The following is a 21788-nucleotide window of genomic DNA, read 5'->3' as shown; positions in this document are numbered from 1 at the left end:
AACTAGAGACAGGAGAAGGTGGCAGGGTTTCAGATCTGAATAAGGTTTAAATTTGAGGTAGGAGTTGAGTAAGGATTAGTTAACATTTAAATCTCTGAAGCTATTTGCATGAGTTGTCATAGAAATCTCCAAAATTAGGTGACCTCGTACAATTTCCTCCATTTGGGGAGAAATCTTATGAAGAAAACTGTCGAGATTTCTGATGAATCAGAACTGGAAAACAAGCCTCCATTTTTAAGGAATCTGAATCAGGACCAAAGCCCTCAGGGCAGATCCGGATCTGGGGATTCTAATCTGAAGGTCGCCAGCCCAGAAATTCAAGGGAGTTCAGTTTGGAGATTACATTAGGCCCGTCTCTCAAAGTAACATTTAGCAGACAGTAATTGGTTACCTCCAATACCCTTTTAGAAAAGGAGCATAACTTAAAATTTGTTTATAGATAAAAGATATAGAAAGAAGTAGTAAGATTTAAGAAATTGTTAATAAATAGTGATGCCACTTGGCTGTGCAATACACTAGCCTCCATTCATTATTCATCTTTGAACAACACAGTTGTAACATCTTAGTTTTTTATTTGTGACCAAATGTTTTGAACAAACATGCTGGGTCAGTTCTGCACTAGATTCAAGTTTGCTTGTCAAGTCTACTCTCATTTCCTGGTTTAACAGAAGTTGATAAAGGTAGAGGCAAAGCAACCCTCACTACGGGACATCTACAAATTGCATTTAAGAGTGCCATCCAGCCTCTCTTATATGGGAGGAATGCCATTGCACACGTAGCTCTTAAGGTTAAGTAAAGACAATAGGAAGGGGTATCCTTTGCAGAGAAAATACCAATCCTTCTTAAGGAACCAACTTTCAACTAAATCACAAAATTACATTTATCATTTCCCTTTCAAGGTACAATAATAATACTTAACACATATATTGCATAGCCCCATTAATCTTCAAAGTGCTTTACAAACATAACTAATTTATCTTCATAATATCCCACCACGCAAGGTAAATATTATGATCACTATTTTACAGACTGGAGAACTGAAGCAGAGAGTTGGCCAGGACATCAGAATGTGTTAGCATCAGAGCCAAAATTAAAACTAAGGAATTCCTGGCTCACAGTCCGATGTTCAGTTGAACAAACCATAACTTCAGCATGGTATTGTATCCTCTTTGTCCCTCTTACCTTAGATACCTTCAAGTGCCCTATGTTCTGAATAATGGCATACGGTCTTTAGGGAGGTAAAAAGTATTACCATATGATCTTTGGGCTTAAAGGCTTTGTCTGCTATATCCTTTTAATGTGAAATTGTTTTTCTCTGTTTATATTATGAACACAATATTAATCTGAATTTATTTAAATTGGCGCTCTCAATTACCTGAGCTACAATTTATGTACAGTACTTTGGTGTTCTTGGCTTGAGTTATACATTGCAAATATGGGAGAATAATAATGACTGATAAATAGAGTCATGATTGGATCATGTAAAAAAACTATGTAGTGCCTGGTACACAAAACAGACTGGCCTAATTTTACTTGGTTTCACTGATATAGCTAAACATAAAAATGCATCTTATTTTTCTTTATAATTGATTGAAGACAAACAATGTTTATAACTGAATAGCATTATCGATTCATACAAGGATGGCGAAGAAATCTCTGTGATATAGAAATATTTAGTTTAGTGTCATGTGATAGGCAACAACTCTTATAATGGATACAGGGAATGTGTATGACTGGATAAAATGAGCTGAAAATTCAGTTTCCTGAGCAATAATTAAAGTAATGTTGATCATGATCACAATAACAGACAGAATTTTTTTTTACTGGAAGCTTAATGGGAGATTTTTGATGAACCACTTAAAAGTTGATACTTATGCACTACACCCAGTTCATGTGGTAAAATGTCAAGTGCTGACTGATTGCTGCCTAATTATAGACCAATAAACAACTTCATATTGATACAGAATTTCTGTACTGGAAATACTTTATTGCCCAGCATACAATGGGTTTTTGTTGTGTTAATTTAGTTGTGATTTAATACTAATGAAAGTGTCCATTAGGATTGATTAAAGCTTGGCTTAATTTGGGTGAAGCTTCCCCCAAAAAGTATTGCAAAACATTTAAACCTTGCTCTATAAAACTTCTACTTTTTCTGTCCTGGGCTTTACATGAAGAGAGGCTACAAACTGTGCCAACTCATACAGTCGTTTTGTGATATGGATAAACATCCACTAGAACAAGGATGAGACTATCAGACTCAATTCACTTGAAACTCAGTTCTTGACGGGTAGAAGGTTTAGTATATTAACCTAATGAACCACCTCTCACTTCAAAGTGCTGCGAATGCTCAGGGACTTGTAAAGTTCTACTTTCACTCCATCAAAGTTGGCAGAGCTTTAAACAGGCAAAGTCTGGCAAAATGAAACCAAAATCAGCTGAGGTACCTATAGAAATGCAAGGAAACTCCAAGCATAGGTGAAGAGAATAAATTTAATTCCCAATCATCGAGTGTTTAGTTACCCAAATATGAATGAAACTCTTTAATACAAAACAACAACAAAATTGCTCGGTGCCAAGTACAATTAATGCATTAGGCAAAAACCCACATGGCACATTTAAAGTACACTGCAGTAGTGAGCAAGCCAAATGGAGTCAGTGTCTGCATGTAAAAACAAATTTCAGTTCTAAGAGTTTCCAAATGATTGTTTTGTACCATACTGCTGTAGATATAATCAGCAGAGGTGATCAAGATAATCTGCCTTTAACTGAAAAGAGGAAGTTGCTGGTGACAGAGTTATTTGCAAGGGGCCCACAGATCTGGAACCTCCTCCCTATCCAGTCGGTCAAAAATAGCTCTGATCTATTGATATCCAGGATACAGTGCAAGACACATTCATTTACTCATGGCTAGGATGATCTTTGCCCCTACATGGCTGCCCTGGGGTATAAAAATCTTTCCCAACAGCCTGTGAAGCTATTTAAGACCTTCCAAGATCCTGATACTCTTGTGCCTCAAGCCATGGCTCTGCCCCTCTATTGCGCCATCCTGCAGAGCTGGGCTGGCATAAGATCAGAAAGAAGTTGCACCCTTTCTAAAGCTTTAAGTTACTTCCCCCTCAAGAGTAAAAGGGGAGCAGGGAAAGTCACAGTTCCATCCTGGGCCTGCTCCATGGGCAATGGAGCAACATGCTCCATTGTTGTTGGAATGTACTGGGGACAACTTCTTGTTTCAGAACATGGAGGAAGTAACCAGAGGGGCAGACATTTAGAGTTGATTCTGACTAATAAGGAGGAATTGTTTGTGAATGTGACAACAGAAGGCAATTTGGATGAAAGTGATCATGAAATGATAGATTTCATGATGGTAAGGAAAGGAAGGAGTGAGAGCAGCAGAATAAGAAAAAAGGAGTTCATAAGATCAGACTCAGCAAACTCATATAACTGGTAGGTAAGGTCCCATTGGAGGAAAATCCAAGGGGGAAAGTTCAGGAGAGCTTTCAGTTTCTCAGAGACAACATTAAAGACACAACAGCAAACTATCTCGATGTGAAGGAAAGATAGAAGGAATAAAAAAGGGCAATAAGGCTCCATCAGGAGCACTCTTTCATGACCTGAAAAATCTAAAAGGAATCCTTTTAGAGAGGAAGCATGGACAAAACTGAGTACAAAAAAATATAGTGCAAGGATGTAGATACAAAATTAGAAAGGCTAAGGCAGAAAATGAGCAAGGAATATGAAAGATAAGAAGAAGATAAATAATAATCTGTTTATTTTATAAATATATTTGGAGGAAGAGAAAGATGAAGGAAAGTTTAGGTCTACCACCCACCGGGGAAGGAGAGCTAATAACTGATGACATGAAGACGACTGAAGTGTATATTGCTTATTTTCCTTGACTCTTCACTAAAAAGAGTAATTGTGACCACTTGCTTAACAATTAATATCATCAACAATGGGGAAATAACACAAGTCAGAATTGGAAAAGAAGAAGTTAAAGAACATTTAGATAAGTTAGATGTATTCAAGGTGGCAGGACCTAATGAAATTCACACTAAGGTACTTAAGGAACCATATGAAGCAATCTTGGAACTGTTAGCAATTATCTTTGAGAACCTATGTAAGATAGGTGAGGTTCCAGAGGACTGGAAAAGGGCTAACATCATACCTATTTTTTAAAAAGAGGAACAAAGACGACTTGGGGACTTATAGACCGATCAGCCTAACTTCAATACCTGGAAATATACTGGAACAAATTATTAAACAATCAATTTGTAAGCATCTATAAGGTAACAGGGTAATAAGTGGAATGGTCAAGAACAAATCATGCCAAACCAACCTACCTTCCTTTTCCGACAGGGTTACTGGCCTAGTTGGGGAGGTTGGAGGGGGGAGAAGCAGTAGACATGATGGATCTTTAATAAGCCTTTTTAAACAGTCCCACGTGACATTCTCATAAGCAAACTACAGAAGTGTGGCCTAGATGAAGTTACTGTAAAGTGGGTGCATAATTGATTGAAAGACAGAGTAATTACCAACAAAGAGTAGTTATCAAAGGTTTGCTGTCAGATGAGAAGGAGGTATGCAGAGGGGGTGGAGATCAATCATTTTCCATGTCCACTAAAGTTAGGACAAGACATAATCAGCTTAATTTACAGCAAGGGAGATTTAGGTTTGATACTAGGAAAAACTTTCTAACCTTAGAGGATAGTTAAGCAGTGGAATAGACATCCAAGGGAGGTTGTGAAATCCTCATCACTGGAGATTTTTAAGACCCTTTTAAAAACTGCATGCATTTTCTTAGGAACTTGGTTGATGGAATATTTAAAGAGGTTGCTGAGTATTTGAAATAACTAGCTAAAGGCCATCTGTACTACTGAATGTTCTAAGAATTCTCTGTCAACCAACAGTTTTTACTGGACGTTTGTACAGTTCAGTAAGTCTTATAAGTTAAACTAATATCTCTTCACGCACTTTCTTCCCCCCAGCTTAAAAGGGTACCTTAAAAATCTGCATACAAAAGTCACAGCTGGTTTGACTGTTTGAACCATAAAGTTAGATCCTGATGTCACATGAAAGTATGACATGTTGGGATTCTGTTCCAATTTAAATCTTATTTGATGTTTTAATCTTGACTTCTCAGCCAAATTGAAGTGTGATTATACTTGACTAATTTTTTCCAAATCAAAATATCTTTGTGGGGTTTGTGCACAGTTTTATTCTAAATTTATATACACAACCAAAGTAACATTTTATTCTGTATGGGTGAAATTCACCCTGCTACAGAGGGCCAGTAAAAATCTTGTGTATCATTTAAATCCAATTTAAATCCTGTATTGAGGGCTTTATGTGGCACATACGCCTTGGACTGGCCCTTTGCACAAGGGACCATTTCACCCTATGAGAAATAAATAATGCATTGTTAACTAGTATTCTTGGTCATATACCTTAGTCCTTGGGTGACATCCTGACCCCAATGGGTCACTGATACCAATGGGACTTTTGTCATTCACTTGATTGGGGCCAGGATTTCATCGCTTGTCTTTTTTTGGCCGAGCAATGCGAAAGATTAACAGATTTTAAACCTTTTTTGCACATGTTTTCCTGGAGGACTCAACATTTAAGCCATTTATGTGGCTAAGAGAAGTTGTAATTCTTGTGATCTGTTTTTCTACTGGCTATCCTGTTGTCACATTCTGAGTTGCAATCCAGACCAATGAGAGGTTGTGTCACCACCTGCCCATAACCTTGGGTGCCTTGCAATGCTTTGCTGTTGTAGCTCCCAACCTGGGCTGCTCACAACCAACCTACCAGCATTCAGGTCACACCCTGAGTATTTATGTGCTAGACAGGCCTGGTTAGGCATCTCTGATCCCAGCAGCCTGCCTACAGCCCCTCTCTGGCTTCCACCAGGCTTGGTTACTACTTGCAGGGTGACCCAACACACTCCCAGTCCCAGAACCTTGACTGAGAAGAGAGTCAGCCACCCACAGTTTTCCAGCAATATGATGACTGACCCTCTCCTCAGTCAAGGTTCTGAGACTGGGAGTGTACTGGAGACACCCTGTAAGTAGTAACCGTGGCTGGTAGAAGCCAGAGTGGAGCTGTGGCACTATACACAGCGCTGGGGTCAGAACTGCTGTACCAGGGCTCTCTAGCACACAGACACTCAGGGTGTGACCTGATGCTTGTAGATTGGTTGCAAGCAGCACAGGTTGGGAGCTACAACAGCAAAGCACTGTGAGGTGCCCAAAGTTACAGGGCAAGCAGTGACACAACCTCTCGCGAGTCTGGATCATACTCCAGAATGTGACACCTGTACCTATTTTTTCCCCCAATCAACAATTTTCTCACTGGGTGAAATTTACCTCCTATGGGGCAGTCTAACACATAAGTCCCACTAAAACCCTATTTTAAGGAGCTTATGTGGGAATTCAGTGGTGCATGGGCTTTGTATTTGCCCATTGCATAGGGGTGACTTTAATCCATTATGATTAGCAAATCACTGTATTTTGATTTTCACTGTTTTATTTGTCAAATGAAGTCTTTGGGGGGATATTTACAGAAACAATTTTAGCATCAGTATTTCTAAAAATGCCAGCTTGTCCTCATAATTGATTCGGGAGGAAGAGTGGTCTTGTGATTAAAACATAGACCTGAGATTCAGGTGACATGGATATTATATTTGGCTCTTACACATATTTCATGTATTACCTTGCAGAAAATCAGTTAATCCCTCTTTGCTTTATCTTCTTTATCCATAAAATGGGGATGATGATGATAATAATAATAGTATTTAGCTCACAAGGGTGTGAAATAAATTATGTATAAAATGCAATGAGATCCTCCAATGATCAGTGCTATAGCAGTATTATTATTAACTATTATTATTATCATTGTCAGTTGTTTTATATAAACCTAATTTGTGGGATTATTCAATGGCAGGGTCTCCTTTTCCTGAGGTCAGAGTAATGAGTTTGTTTGTCTAGTTATCCTGCTTTGGGGATTGTAACAGGAGGAGAAAGGATGGTTTGTGACAACTTCCATTATCATGGATTTCACTTTAGGTTACCTTTTGTATTTTACTTGTTTGCATATGATTCCAGGGCATCTACCATTTGAATTTCCAACTGAGTGAAAGCTCTTTCTTTCTCTGTTTCCTGTACTAAATACTGTTGTCTCATCACACTGTGTCACTAGCTTTTTTTCAGCTCTTCCTTCCCATGAGGAGGTTGGACATTACTTGAAATCTAGTGTGACAACCAAGTGGTCATATTCACAAACAGAACCACCTGTTTGCTCATGTTCAGCATCCCATATTGTATCCAGTGCCCTCAGACATTTATTCACTATACATAATCCAAATGTACTCCTTTTGGATTCTTTTGTGATTTTTGGATCCAAATTAATAATGGAGCTGTTGCCCTGTAGCAAAACTAACAGCAGGAAGACCAGAATTATCGAAAACAACAGACTTGTACATTGTATTTCCCTGTTTGTCTTTTTGAATTTTAATATTGTTTCTGTAACTTCTGGCAGAATTACAAATTCTCCTTGTGCCAAAATAACTTCATTATATGGTCTCTTCTCTACATATTTCATGATCCAAGCTGAAGCACACCTCTCACAGTTAAGATTCAATGGTACTTATGTCTTTCTACATTTTTGTCCTCCTGATTCAATTGCTTACTAGTTACCCAGTTACATAATTTCTCACTAATGATTTGCTATTCGTACTTCACTGATGTTATTTAGGAATTTCATTTACAATAACTATTCAATTCCTGCTCCATTAGAAAACATTTAGTTCCAGCTGTAACAGACTTAGGGTAACAGAGTTTAGTAAACTAGAATAATTTTATTCTTTTCAATATCCCCTTTTTAAAGTCTAGAATTTGTTAAACCAAGTGGGTAAAGTCTCTACAGATTAACTAGGTGACCTACTCTGTTAACTTCTTGCACTGTGACTGTAAGCCATTGAGCAACTATGGAGTTTTGTGAAATATTATGGTGAGAGAGAAAGTTGTGCAGGACAACCAGGGCTTAGTTTCTCAGATGCTGCACAAGAAATGTTCACATCATAAAAGCCCAGTTAAGTTCACATCTCATTGGAGATCACCACCACACGGGTTTCTGTGTCTTGAGTTAGTATCCCCTGTCCCTTTGCCTTCTTCTCCTCTTTAATTCTTTGATTATCCTCTCATCTTCATTTCTAACATCTTCCTCCTTTTCAACCTTCATTCCATAGAGACCAGCAAGCTGTTAAATAGTGATAACTTTACTGCACTGTTATGATGCTCTGATTTGTATTGTTCAGTAACTTTCTGTATATTTTCATAATTAATGACAAATACATTTGACTACACTGAAACGTTAAATGTCTTTTTATAATTTCCCATCTACTTGTTACTTGCTTATATGAAGTAAAGAGTATCTGTATAGATTTCCCAATCTGCTCTTTCTGTGACTTTATATTTAAGGAAAACAAATACATGAAAATCTTTATGAAAAAAGGAAAGCTTGGCAGGACAAGTCATCAGCAAGGTTCAGGTTTTGCTGAACTAAATGTTCATCTATCTGAACTAACTACAGAATATAAATTAGAGAAATGCCAGGAAAGCTAGAAGACTTGGATCCTGTCTTTGAATCAAGACAATCCTAAGGCAGACAATTTTAGACAAATGGTTCACTTCTACTCTAGAGAGGCATTTATATTCACAACTGCAGCTATAAAACCAGGTTGATTTCAATACAACATAGGAAACATCAAAAACAAGATGGGTAGGAGCACAGCAGGGAGGCATGACTGCTTCCCAAATCAATATTGAGCTGTGATTCCCCACAACTCTCATACTATCGAGCTTCACCTCAGTCCCTGGAAAAAATCATGGAGCAGGTCCTCAAGAAATCAATTCTGAAGCACTTAGAGGAGAGGAAAGTGATCAGGAACAGTCAGCATAGATTCACCAAGGGCAAGTCGTGCCTGACTAATCTAATTTCCTTCTATGACGAGATAACTGGCTCTGTGGATGAGGTGAAAGCAGTGTATGTGTTGTTCCTTGACTTTAGCAAAGTCATGGTCTCCCACAGTATTCTTGCCAGCAAGTTAAAGAAGTATGGGTTGGATGAATGGACTATAAGATGGATAGAGGTTGGCTAGATTGTCAGGCTCAATGGGTAGTGATCAATGGCTCCATGTCTAGTTGGCAGCCGGTATCAAGTGGAGTGTCCGAGGGTCGGTCCTCGGGCAGGTTTTGTACAATATCTTCATAAATGATCTGGAGGATGGTGTGGATTGCACCCTCAGCAAGTTTGCAGATGACACTAAACTGGGAGGAGAGGTAGATACGCTGGAGGGTAGGGATAGGATACAGAGGACCCTGGACAAATTAGAGGATTGGGCCAAAAGAAATCTGATGAGGTTCAACAAGGACAAGTGCAGAGTCCTGCACTTAGGACGGAAGAATCCCATGGACGGCTACAGACTAGGGACCGAATGGCTTGGCAGCAGTTCTGCAGAAAAGGACCTAGGGATTACAGTGGATGAGAAGTTGGATAGGAGTGCCTTTGTTGCCAAGAAGCCAATGGCATTTTGGGATGTATAAGTAGGGGGCACTGCCAGCAGATCGAGGGACGTGATCATTCCCCTCTATTCGACATTGGTGAGGCCTCATCTGGAGCACTGTGTCCAGTTTTGGGCCCCACACTACAAGAAGGATGTGGAAAAATTGGAAAGAGTCCAGTGGAGGGTAACAAAAATGGGGGACTGGAACACATGACTTATGAGGAGAGGCTGAGGGAACTGGGATTGTTTAGTCTGCGGAAGAGAAGAATGAGGGGGGATTTGATAGCTGCTTTCAACTACCTGAAAGGGGGTTCCAAAGAGGATGGATCTAGACTGTTCTCAGTGGTAGCAGATGACAGAACAAGGAGTAATGGTCTCAAGTTGCAGTGGGGGAGGTATAGGTTGGATATTAGGAAAAACTTTTTCACTAGGAGGGTGGTGAAACACTGGAATGCGTTACCTAGGGAGGTGGTGGAATCTCCTTCTTTAGAAATTTTTAAGGTCAGGCTTGACAAAGCCCTGGCTGGGATGATTTAGTTGGGGATTGGTCCTGCTTTGAGCAGGGGGTTGGACTAGATGACCTCCTAAGGTCCCTTCCAACCCTGATATTCTATGAAGTGTTTTTCCTCTTATTGTTCTGTCTTGATAAGGCCCTACTTAATTCATGATATTTCAGAAATTGCAATATTAGCCTTCCACAGCAATTCTACAGCAGGAGCCCCTCCACTCTCAGCTCTGGGCAGCCGACAGCGGGAACCCGTTATCTCAGCCCCGGACGGCCAACACAGGAAAATCACGGAAAAGTAATTATGGACCTTATTACCGCAAATAATAAGATACATTATTACTTTTCTGCAATTTTCCATGGCTTGTCTGCAACTCAGCTTCACTTTTGGGACAATCATCTCACAATTCAAGCAGGGTCTTATGTACTGAGTAATGTGTACCCAGTCCAGTTTAGTTTATGTGTACTGTGTACCCAGTCTAGTTTTAATTTTCAGTGCATAAGCTATACTGTACATGAGCTGAGAAATAAAATAGAAAAACTGAGACTATTTAATCCTTCAATATAGAGCAGAATCCTCTTAATCAGCATATGCAAGTGGAAATGGAAATACAGTGATTATTCCAATTATCAGAAGCTCGTACAAATACACGGAGCTGGAATAAATTCACTCATTTGATAAACTGCTTAAAATTAGCTTATTAAAGCAATAAGATAATCAAAAACTACTAATTTCTACTGATTGAACCACAACAGTGAAAGGAAGCCGAATGAAATAAACAAACGGGTAATTGATTTACTGCCATCTATCCCAATACAGGAGATAATCTGACAAACACTAATTATCACCTATAGGCAACTATGGCTAGATTTGCAGAAGAGATCAAGAGTGACATTTAAATGGACAAGAGACACCATTTATCTATTATTTAGAGTTACTGAAATGCACTGTATTGAATCTATTCTCTGGTACTTGTCCTATTTGAGTGGGTGTGCCCAAAAGTGGATTCTGCTTTAGTAATGAAAAAAAAGTTTTGATATAAGGGCTTATATCTCCGTGTACATCAACATTAATCATGTTTAATGATGCTATATGTAGAAGGATAGAAGAGTGCTTCTGAATGCCATTGTAGTATAATTGTTTCCACTACATATTCATACCTTCCGTTGGTTTTAGTTCAACCAGAAACAGTGAATGGGATGAAATTTGTCAGTCAAGATCAGTCACATTGGTTTGGTTGTTTGAGATAAAATAAATACTGTTGCATAAAAATGCAATTGGTCGGATCCTCAGTTATTGTAACCAATGGAACTGCATTGACTTACGCTAGTTAAGGATCCACTATATATGGATAAGAAGGTGAAGTAATAAAGTAAGAAAATTTATATCCATAAAATCTCTGTCTTTTGACTCAAGGTTCCATGCATGTATGCATAAAACTGGTATCTGGAAAACCTTCAAGTGAAAAAAATATTAACCAAGGGAAAAAAGATTTCAAAAATAAAGAAGAAATAAAAAGTTAAATACAAATTATATAAATGGGGAACATTCACAGTTCCTGATCCTGTACCCAGTTAAGTTAGTGGAAATGTTGCCATTCACCTTGCACACACTATAGACATGTCTAGGCTACAAGATTTATTATCAAAAAGAAAAGGAGTACTTGTGGCACCTTAGAGACTATCTAAGATGCCACAAGTACTCCTTTTCTTTTTGCGAATACAGACTAACACGGCTGCTACTCTGAAACCAAGATTTATTATGTTATGTTTAAACACAATTGGAAACAGTTGACTTAGAGGACACAATACTGACTGTGGTCGGTGTAGGCTCACACTGCTAAGACCTGAGTTTAACCATGACTAGCTGAAAGCGAATTTTCCTTGTCTACAATGACTGCAAAGTTGTGATCAGTACGATGTCATCAAAATGGAGAGTTTCCAGTTGCAATTAAACACAATAACATTTTCCAATATAAAGAAGCTTTATATAATGTACTCATTGCTGACAACAGGGGTCAACAACAGCTGCCTTTGAACATGCGTTGAAAACTGTTCAACACACACCAGTGTCAAACCACGTTCAGCATCAATTTAGAAACTGGAATTACAACCTGCTCTCAGATACATGTCTACAATATTCATTGACTTTACAGAAAGCCTGCTACTTCTCTCCCACTAACAACAAGTCTTACCACTGCAGACTTTACCTGTTGCTAACAAAGGCTGCAGCTGAACCAGAACGGAACATCCTGTGCCCTGGTCTGTTTCATTCGGAATGAGTGATGCAGCAGGCAGGCAGAACTTCTCCCATGAGCCAAATCTAGGCTTACATTAATAAACCTAAACTTGCTTTCCTGCTTCATTATTTTATCCTTGCTCTTTATGCATGGTTTTCAACATCTAAATTCTTCAACTTTATATGCACGTAAAATGAATACCATTGTAGGAATGTTCTGCTTTATCCAAGGATAAAATGGATCTTGTGGTAACAAATCAAAAAGTAACTTCTGGGATCACAATATCCTCATAACCAAGAAAGGGAGCAGCCTTGGTTTCAAAAGTGATTTAGAGACTCTGAGAATTGAAGTAAAAATGCACTTCGAATTTACAGGCAAACTGATGTCTTTTTTTAAACAGTTACAGAAAGATCTGTTATATTCATTCTGTGAAGTAAAACACTCAATACAATACCGCATTGTCTTCACCAGTTTGGGTACAAGGATATTATACAGTCACTGACAGATAAGTTGCCTGCTAATTCTCAATAGGCAGGCAAATCTCTGCAAATACTTTAAATACTGTCCTAAGAATTTCCTATCCACACGTACATAAAAAATGTAGGGCCCACTGCTGTCAATGGAGAGATTCACCTCGGTGAGATCAGACACATAATCATCTCAGCTTCTCAACCCATTCCACACTGAATCTCAGTCATTTGAATCTCTCCATCTCTCCTTGTTCTTGCACGGTTTACCTACAAACCCACCAAATAGTATTTTGTGTTTAATGTATTATTTATTTCTTTATTTATGTTCAAAGTTTGGTTCATATGAGGTACCATAACTGAGCAATAGCCTCACATGCATTCCCAGAATCGAGCCATGATCCTATATACATTAGCATAACAGAGCCAATTTGAACCTGCTTTGCTAATGAGCAGGGAATATCCATGAAGGTCATGAAATTATATAGTAGTGACATGACAGGGAGTAATCCAAGTTTAGTTAGAATAAATCTCTAAATAATGTACCTTGCAATTTGTATGCTACAAATCTGCAATTAGACAGGGTCAGATTTGGATCCCATTTACACCATTATAAATCTGGAGTAAATCCTTTTATGTAAATTGAGTTTCTCTGGGTTTACAGCAGTACACCTGAAATCAAACTGGACCATACTATTAATACTAATGTTATCTATGGAAAAATTGCCCAGTTGAAATAAATGGTTCCTAACTTCTTGTGTAACTGCTGTTGTTGGAGATGTGTTGCATACTTCATTTCTACTTCAGGTATGTCCATGCCCACTGAACCAGAGTTGGAGATTTTTCCCTTAGTGCACCCTTAGCCATCTTGTGCTGCTGCACAAGGGTATAAAGGGTGGAGCTGCCCCAGGCCCTTCTTAGTTCTCTCTTACCAGCCAGACACTAATATAAAGGAGAAGAAGGATGGGTAATGGAATGGACATGTGCAACACATCTCAAAAAACAACAGTTACACAACAGGTTAAGAAAGTTTTTTTCTTAGAGTGATTGCACATGTCTATTCCACTTCAGGTGACTCACAGGCAGGGCAATTCAGAGATGGGTTTTGGAATCTGTCTGAACCATGACTGAAAAACTACTTGCCCAAACTTGGCATCATCTCTGGAATGTTGACATATAGGACAACAAATAGTAAAGGCGTATATCAGTGACCAAATTGCAGCTCTACAAATCTCTGTTATAGACACCTGAGCCAAAAAAACTGTAAAAGCTGCATGAGATTTTGTAGAGTACTCTACCACCTTGCTTGTGGAGAGGGAGGGTGGTTACATTGGTAATGCTATAGCACAGACAAACGCAGGACAAAATCTTCTGTGTTGAAACTGGTAGGCCTTCATCCTGTCTGCAACTGACATGAACAGCTAGGATGATGATCTAAAAGACTTAGTTCAGTCCACATAAACAGCCAATGCCCTTCTAACATCCAAGGTAAGGAGCCTCTCCTCATTCTTTCGAAAATAGGTTTTAGGAAAGAAAGTCAGTAAGTATATATCTTGAGATACTGGCACCAGGGACAGTGTTCTGGGTTTATTCCTAGACAGTACCAGGTGATGCTCTGAAGATCTAGTTCCCCCCCCCCCACGGTACCAAGGGCTAATCTTGTTTCTGAGGTAAGCCTGAAGCCAGGGCCTGAGGATCCACCAACACTGGCTGACTTGTCTTCTGAACCTTCAGAGAATCCAGCACTGAGAGACAATAGCTCCCATTCTGCTGCACAGGCTGCCAGTGTCATCAGTACTGTGACATTTTTATGGTGCGGTTGTTACACCAAAGGGTCCAGTGCTGTACCAGGGGTTGGTCTCAACAGCCCAGGCACAGGTGTTGGCGTCAACACCACACAATGAGAAGGGGTCTGTACTGGTGACAGCCTCTTCTCAGAGCACACTCTACCTTGTTCTCCTAATGGTTTACTGGTAGATGGTACTGAAGATCTCAATCTTTGAGCAGAGCCAAGACTTAGCTCCTTCTTTGAATGGGCTGATCTTTTGTGTTTCTTTCTTGGCACAATAGAAATCTGCTTTTAGTTTTAAGGCATTTTTCAAGCTTCAGTAACAGATGCTCTTTAAGAAACAAAGTGGTTTAAAAGCTCATTAGGACTATGGATTCTTTGTTTGTAAGGTTTCAGAGGTGTAGCCATGTTAGTCTGTATCTGCAAAAACAACGAGGAGTCCTTGTGGCACCTTAGAGACTAACAAATGTATTTGGGCATCAGCTTTCATGGGCTACAACCCACTCATCAGATGCGTGGAGTGGAAAATACAGTAGGCAGGTATAAATACACAGCACATGAAAAGATGGGAGTTGCCTTACCGAGTGACCTCCCTCACTTGGTAAGGCAACTCCCATTTTTTCATGTGCTGTGTATTTTCATGTGCTGATGCCCAAATAAATGTGTTAGTCTCTAAGGTGCCACAAGGACTCCTCGTTTTTTTTTGTTTGTAAGGAAACAAATATATTGTTGGGAAGCACCTTCACATATACAGGGCCAGATCATTAGCTGGTGTAAATTGATCCAGGTCCATTAACTGCAATAACGCTACATCAACTTTTACCATTTTAGAATCTAGCCCAATGCATATAAAAATGTGCACAAGTGAAAAAGAGTGCATAAGAACATTTCATTCATGGTCTGTATAAACACTGTGTATGAAATTACCTTTGTTACTTTAAAAGAATTTATACTAACAGAGAATAAATATTTTGTTAGGACTTACCTTTTCTCTTGCCTGATGGCCCAAAGTACACTGGTGAGCCAAGCCATAAAGCCAATGATTTCTGGCAATGTTTTAGAGGGTTATAAAAAACTGTTTCTCAAAGTTTATCATTGCACTATGTAGCAAATGACCCACTTTGACCCAATCAAACTTCTGCTATCTTCAAACAAAATAGTTAGATCTTTAAAGCAAGAGTCAATTAGCCATGCACCAATCCTCTGTATGACATATTATTGAAAGGAATAAAATCACGTAAATGATACTTATAAATGACAACTTTATCTACGGAAGTTAGTTTAGACATATAGAAATAGAACAGTAAGGATGAGAATGAACAGTAACAAAAGTTATTTATCCATCAGTCTGTCATTAGAAAGGAGAACAGTGCACCTGAGTATTAAGCATCTAATCTGAAATATTAGCAATAGCAAACTGAACTACCAGTGCAACTCAAGGGGTTCCTTCAAATGAAAGCAACTAGCTCTACAGACTAGATTAGGGAGGTGTCAGCTCATTAAATTAATGACACCAGTGGTTCCCAAACTGTGGTCTATGAACTATGAGCAGTCTGTGGAGATCTAATTGGTCATAAGATGCTGCCTCTCCTCTTTGTTTCTACCTGAGGTGGTAAATTAAAAGAAGTTAAATGTACATTAAATAGTATCCTAATATCAACTTTCCATGTAAACAATTGCTGTAGTTACCACAGGGATGTCAATCCATCTTTAATGGGAAAAGAGGGGGCTGTAATAGATGATCTCTATGAAGATGGAGTCCACAGTATGAAAAAGTTTGAGAAACTGTGTACTAGTTTTTACATAAGCATAGCACCATACCTGGAGACTGGGATTTCCTTCAGACGGTAGTAATGATTACACGAATTGTAGCCAAGAATGCACAATGGAACATAATGGATGAGGAAATAAAAACAAAGAAAAAGAAAATGGAATGAAAATGGTAAGAATGCATATGAAACAAAGATGAACCATTAAACAAAATGAGCACTGGCACCATTGTGGACATTAAAATGAATGAAATTAACCTCATACTTCCTGCCCCATTCACTAACTTTGAGTACAAAAAACACCCTTGTTAACCTCATCCCTTGATTAAGTGTAACTATACCTTATAATTTTGATCATGAAAGGTTAAGTTTCAGTCCATGCCACCTTTCATTGTACTTTCTCCCCCTTTTTAATGCATTATTGGCTGTGGAAACAAAGAGCTAGATCCTCAGCTGATGTGAACCATCCTAATGCCATGAAAGTCCCTGGAGCTAGACTAGTTTATAGCTAAGGATCTGGCCCAATATTTTATGTTAAGCTATAAGTACCTGGGGTGATATCCTAGGCCCACTGGTGCATGAACTGGCCTGTGTAGCCCCTTTTGGGGTGAACTGAAAGTTCCCTAGTGCACTTCAACAAACAGCTTCAAACTAAAGCCCACTAGGGAACTTTTAATTTGTGCCAGTAGGGGCTACATGGACCAATTGGTGTGTAACACGAGTGCACTTTAGAAATCATACCCTGGTAGTGTGCATTCCTGCTCTGTGTAGACAAGCCCTAGGTGAAATTTTATTATGTCTTAAGATCCCACCTAAAGCATCCTTATTGCATATTTGTGGTTGTACATCAGAACACAATAAAGACCATGCAGTTGTGAGAGACATTTCTGTCATTAGATTCGGGGAGAGTTTACTTCAAATCAGTAAGTGCCATGAATATACTTCCCCTCTTTTTGCCAGACCCCAGATCTGTTAATCTTTAAAAATACACACTACAAAGCACATCTATTCTTGACAGAATTAAGCTTGGAGGAGTTTTCATGAAATGGCTTTATTCATGGGTGGGCTTTTGATGGCTTTAAGGCCTGATCTTGCAGATACTCAGATGCACAAGTTAATTTCTCACATGCAGAGTCTCAAGAAGTTAAATCTTGATCATAGTGCTTATTGTGGGGGGTGCGGGTATTTATTTACATGGGAAGAGCCATCCATTCTATGATTTTAAGGTGATTAATTAAGCTAGTAAGACTGCTGCTCACTGCTTTTCTTATAAACACATAATAAATACATGGATGGATATGTTGTCATATTCTGTATAATTTAATTCCATAGGTGCAATCCGGTGTATTCCAGTTTAAAGGGCTTTTCTCCATTCTAAGTGAAGTCACTAAGTCCCTTTCCCTCCTGATATTACTGCAGAATTCATTCTTTTCACCTGTGATAGTCACAGACCTTTCTTGGTGTAATTAGATTCTTATTATATCTCTGCCTCTGGACATTTTCTGATCATTCCAGCCCTAATTCAGCAAAGCACTTGACCACCCTCTTCAATCCATCCTTATTCAGCAACGCACTGAAGCTGAACTTTAAATACTTGTTTAAGTCCCATTAGAGTCAATGGGACTTATGTAAAAGCTTAAGTGCTTTGCTAAATAGGGATTATTTGCTGAATCAGGGCTTCTCAGAAAATCAGATTATCAGTATGTATAAATATCCATGACAGTGATTACAGCAAATAAAAAATAAATTCGCTATGGGACTGTACCGGGGACCCAGATCTGACCACCCCTGAACTTTGGAGAAATTTGTATCTAGATGTAAAGTGTGTGGCACAGGCCTATCATGCTGGTAGTCCCCCAGCCTCCCTCCCCACACACACACACACAAGAGAAGGACATTGCATCGAAGTTAAATGAATTCTTTGCATTGGTCTTCACTGCAGAGGATGTGAAGGAGATTCCTACTCCTGAGACATTCTTTTTAGCTGACAAATCTGAGGAACTCTCCTAGATTGAAGTGACAATACAGGAGTTTTTAGAACAAATTGATAAAATTAAACAATTGTAAGTCACCAGGACCAGATGGTGTTCATCCAAGAGTTCTGAAGGAACTCAAATATGAAATTGCAGAACTACTAACTGTGGGATGTTAAGCTATCACTTAAATCAGCTTCTATACCAGATGAAAAGGAGGACTTGTGGCACCTTAGAGACTAACAAATTTATTTGAGCATAAGCTTGAAGTGAGCTGTAGTTCATGAAAGCTTATGCTCAAATAAATTTGTTAGTCTCTAAGGTGCCACAAGTACTCCTTTTCTTTTTGCGAATACAGACTAACACGGCTGCTACTCCGATACTTATTTTCTGAATCGCTAATAACTATGATTTTTTAAAAAGGAAAAAGCCACAGCTCCTCACATATCTTAGTGCATCACCATATATTGTGCAGCTCTATTGATAGTTCAAAGTAGTAAAATGATGGAATTAATTACTGAAAGTTAATTTTTTATGCTACAATTCTCCAGAATGCACCATTACAGCTTTAAATTACAGAGAAAAGAAGTCTGAAAATAAAACAGAGAACTAAAGCACAGACACACACACAAAAGTGCTGTTGTAAAAACAGATATGAATCAAAGAACTGAAAACCATTTTTTATAGTATATGAAAATGAAATAGTACAGGACAGTAAAATGAAACAGTAGCCAAGACCAAGGAGATTTAAGCAGCACATTTACCATCCTACCCGACCAGCTTTTTAATATTTAATTACAATTGGAAAACTTGGCAATAGTTTCAATTATGACCATTCTGTTCTGCAGACCAACTTTTGATACTATGCCAGTAAAACCATAATTAACTGATAAAATCTAAAAGATGTTTAATATTAATTGGATATTGCTAAGCACTGGTGGAAAAAATCTAAACAAATAGAGTCTAAGCAAGTTGTCCATAATTAACTCCCCATAAGCTCTTATTACAGTGCCCACTGAGGACTGATGTGCGGAATTGCACATCACAAATAAAAGTAATCTTAAATGCAAAAGGACACCAGAATTATGACTAATTCAGCAAACTACTTAACATAAATGGTCTCATCTGAACTGGGGTGGGGGGGGACTACTCATGTATTTAATATTAGGCACGTGCTTAAGTACCTTGCTGAATCAGGACTCACGACTATTGCACTGACAGTAAAGTAGATTCAGACCACATTTCTCTTCAACTAGATCACCACACAGAAGTATACTAATTCAGCATGATGCATTAGCAAAGCATAGCTGGGATTCAGTTAAAAAATACAACGCTTTTGCATTTTACCCTACATCGTACTGCTAATAGAAGGCTAAATCCTGGCCTTTGCCTGCCAAAAGCATGCACAACAGAGGTAACAGAGTACAGCCAGATAAGCATCTGCCACTAGAGAAAGTCTGTCACACGGCAAGATGTCTCAAGAGGAGTATGCACCGTGTGTGTGTACGTGTGCGTGCATAGAGGACTCCTTCTTAGTCAGTCATTTATTAAATGCACTGTGTCTGCTTTAATTCAGTGTTTCCCATGCTTTTGAAAGCTAAGCCTCTCTTCAGGAAATTGAAACATATTGCATCCCCAGTGCAAACCTGCCAAATGTTTGCAGAGAACTACTCATCTTAATTTATACATTTTACAGCCCTCCCCACCCAGCCCCATCCTGACACACTGGGGAAAAACCGGTAAAGATCTTCATAGTATGACACTTCCTCTCATGCATGCTTCAGTGGGCAGTGAAAAAGTGAACAATGTTGCCATTTAAAGTACCATTACTGACTTCTGAGTTAGCACTTACTGAAATGGCTCATGACTCAGAGCTATTGCAAACTCAGGAAGACATCACTGTGTCAGTTATACTCACTTCACAGTTTGAAGATTTTCTATATAACCATAACAGTTAGAAATGTACTGTTATTTAAATGAAAGATGAGACTCTGGAGAACAATCCAGAGGTATGTCCAGGCCCCCACCAGAGTCCTTTGAAACTTTTCCAGAAGGAATGTCCCACACTTTGGGAAATATCATTTTAACTGATGCCAGCATGTTTATTTTCTGTCAGTATTCATTTAGGGCTAAAGTGTGCCTGTTAGACACAGCTAACATTAAAACGCAGTGTGGAGCCCCAGGGAAAGTATTGGGAGACATTTTCCCCTACCTTATTCCCATCTCCCGATAGGTCTACAATCTATATTTTCCTATTTTTTTTAATCAATGGTTCACTGAATTTTCTACCTTGTTTTATTGTGTTTATACAACTTACCTACAGCATGCAGAATTATCTGATTTGAGAACATATCTACTTATCACAGTTTATTTTATTTTCGGAGTTTTCTTGATTTGATCTCACTAAGTTCACAGCAAGGGAAACTATTTTGCTTCAGCTGGGGAACCACTGGCAGAGCCCAAATGTCATCAAAATAAAAGCTATTTCACAAATTTGTTGTGGGATATGATTGATATAACAGAGGTGGGAAAGAATGATAAAGAAAATGCAGCTCTATACCCTTCTCTTTAAAATAAATACATGTATTTTTTTAAAAAAACTAACTCCCTCCCATTTAGTGTGGGTGGAAAGTGATGCTCATATAGTCTGAATTAACTCTCAGTCTAAACAGATGTAGGAAAAGGTAACAGGGAGAAGAAAATGGTGTATGTTCTTATAAAAGCCATACAACAATCAAATTCATTGTCTTAATTCTCCAAACTATAAATTATTACTTTTTACCTGAAAAAGACCTCAAGTCTGTTTTTAAATGGACTGCTCCAGTTCTCCACCTATAATCCTGAGCCCTGAATTTATACAACCATCTTTTACAGGATTGATTTTCTGAGTTACACATTTTTGCCATGCTTTCAGCTTTGTCTCTCAATTAGTGAGGTTCCCATATGCATTTAACAAGTATGAGTCTATTCATGTAGTTACAACAGTGAATAAGGACAAACACAGGGATGGATTTTAAGCAGCACCACAACTTTATTAAACTTAACTTAGGTAGGGGAGGAACACTACCTGCCCATTTGCCATACTTGGCATTTTAAGTTGTTCCACTGCAGAGGTTATAGGGCTATTACCATATAATATAATATAACTGATTCTCCTCAGTCTACCCCTATGACTTAGCTTGTTCTTCTCAGTCCTACCACCCACAAAGAGAGGGTACTGAAAGGCGTGACGTTGGGCGACAAAGGCCACAAGATCTTCCCAAAGCCCATGAGTACAAAGCCCATCAGTAAAATCTTTTGCTTCTGGGAATTTTTCCTTTTATCCTTTTAGGCACATTGGAAAATGGCTGCAAGGTGCAATGAACTAACAGCCTTACTGAGTGCTACCATTAATTATTAAATTCAATTCCTATTTAATTTAACTGCACCTCAAGGATTTGTGAGGAAGGCAAAAAATTCCCCATGCCTCTGCCAATTTGGCTT

At 38.7% G+C, this 21788-nt stretch overlaps 1 protein-coding gene across 5 annotated transcripts in view; it reads right to left on the bottom strand.

Annotated features, from left to right (window-relative positions):
* The window catches only part of CCSER1 (coiled-coil serine rich protein 1), a 1112896-nt gene that overhangs the window by 121769 nt on the left and 969339 nt on the right, over window positions 1–21788 (bottom strand). The window contains exon 10 of one of the 5 annotated variants that reach the window (XM_043512610.1): window positions 16385–16429. The exons of the other annotated variants lie outside the window; for them this stretch is intronic. Coding sequence (XP_043368545.1) covers window positions 16421–16429 — 9 coding nt within the window. The 3' untranslated portion in view covers window positions 16385–16420. The remainder of the gene's footprint in view (window positions 1–16384; window positions 16430–21788) is intronic. 5 annotated transcript variants of the gene reach the window in all.

Source organism: Dermochelys coriacea, chromosome 4, assembly GCF_009764565.3.
Source record: "Dermochelys coriacea isolate rDerCor1 chromosome 4, rDerCor1.pri.v4, whole genome shotgun sequence".
Lineage (NCBI taxonomy): Eukaryota > Metazoa > Chordata > Testudines > Dermochelyidae > Dermochelys > Dermochelys coriacea.
This window is presented reverse-complemented; position numbering and strand designations above follow the sequence as displayed.